This window comes from Branchiostoma floridae, unplaced genomic scaffold, assembly GCF_000003815.2.
Source record: "Branchiostoma floridae strain S238N-H82 unplaced genomic scaffold, Bfl_VNyyK Sc7u5tJ_1007, whole genome shotgun sequence".
NCBI classification, from domain to species: domain Eukaryota; kingdom Metazoa; phylum Chordata; class Leptocardii; order Amphioxiformes; family Branchiostomatidae; genus Branchiostoma; species Branchiostoma floridae.
The window spans coordinates 2,296-3,783 of NW_023365578.1; the positions used below are offsets into that span (position 1 = coordinate 2,296).

Here is a 1,488-nt window from a genome sequence, read left to right on the forward strand (position 1 = left end):
TATACCATATATGGGCTATTGTTTGATGTATAGCCGGCAGTTATGTATACAGAAGGTTAGGTGAGGAAATAATCATGCATTATAAACACTAGTATTTGTGCATGTCACTGCTTTGGTATAGATTACGTTGTTTCAAGCAAAATCTATACAAACAATATTACTTCAAACTTTGTTAAATACAAGAAATCTGATTGAAATCTATGAAGTTGATAACAATCATGTCAATGTTATTTTCCATCACAGAGAGAGAACTGAGGAAAGTCTTCCACCGTTTCTCTCAAAGCGTTACTGAACCGAGTGAGGTAGAAGATCTGGGCGGAGCACTTGGACTTACAGCAGACGAGATTATCAATATCCAAGTAAATATTTCCGTTTCTTTACCTTTTCACTTGGTAAAAAACGTTTTGTACAAGTCTGAAATATGGGCAACACCTGTTCTCAGAAATATATACACCTTTCAAAGAATGCTGTCACTAGGTTTAGTACTAAACCTGTTACCAGCAAGTTGCATACTTGCTTCTAATTGATCACTGCATAATTGTTTGCCCTTCTGTTATTAGGCGGCAAGGAACACAAAACCGAGTTCCCAGGCCTATAAAGTTCTTTCGAAGTGGATGGAGACAGACAAGGATGCGTCCATGGACAAGCTTCAGCAGGAGCTGAGTGAGTCTGGCATGAGTCAGCTGTCAGAGAAGCTCAGCAGAATTCAGGTATTGGCATTAATCATAAGTTGGTTTTAATGTTAAGGATTCTCCCTATTTTTCTATATTGAGATCAATATGTTCCAGCTAACTTTTGATCTCACTTTTACAGTCCCAACCAGCTAAGCGGTCGGCACCCAATACAGCAGATGGACCGCCTGTCAAGTTGTCGGCAGTCGCAGGGCCATCTCGTGAATCGCATCTGGAAGAAAAGCAGCCCAAAGAGAAGCTCAGACAGGCAGAACATAAACTTGTACAGATGCAACATCACAGAGAGACTCAGGAGGCCATGTCAACTCGGGTTGCCGAGCAGAATCTGAGTGGCCAAGTTGGATTTCCTCGTGGTGAGTAACTTTTAGACTCAGATGAGAGAACAGAATATATATAGAATAGCCTGAGCTAATACTTATTTCCAACAAAGATGGCGATGAATTTGTGGCTTTTCATCCCTTAACAATGACTATCTTAATTCAGCATCAGTGCCAACTGAAGTGGAGATGGGAGGTCCAGAGATGTTGGTTCTCTACGAGCAGGCCTGTAAAGATGGGACCACTGAAGTCTTCTTCATCAGGCTGATCCTGGTAGGGCAACACGGGAATGGGAAAAGCAGCTTGAAAAACAGTCTCCTTCAACTGGAGTTCAACAGAGATGAGGAGAGCACTGATGGCATTGTGATCACTCCGTGTCTCATGACTGGGAGGGAACAATGGAAAATAACTGAAGGTCTGTAAATATTTCTCTACTTGCCTGTCGATGTGTCCACGTCAAGCAGAAGCAATTAAAAACC

The 1,488-nt window shown here is 41.9% G+C and overlaps 1 protein-coding gene across 1 annotated transcript in view; it reads left to right on the forward strand.

Moving 5' to 3' along the window:
- LOC118407248 (leucine-rich repeat and death domain-containing protein 1-like) overlaps positions 1–1,424 on the forward strand; it is a gene marked incomplete at its 3' end in the record, with an annotated part of 2,873 nt that extends 1,449 nt beyond the window's left edge. The window contains exons 3-6 of the mRNA XM_035807704.1: positions 246–359; positions 561–710; positions 814–1,045; positions 1,176–1,424. Coding sequence (XP_035663597.1) covers positions 246–359; positions 561–710; positions 814–1,045; positions 1,176–1,424 — 745 coding nt within the window. The remainder of the gene's footprint in view (positions 1–245; positions 360–560; positions 711–813; positions 1,046–1,175) is intronic.
- Between the last annotated feature and the right edge of the window lie 64 nt (positions 1,425–1,488).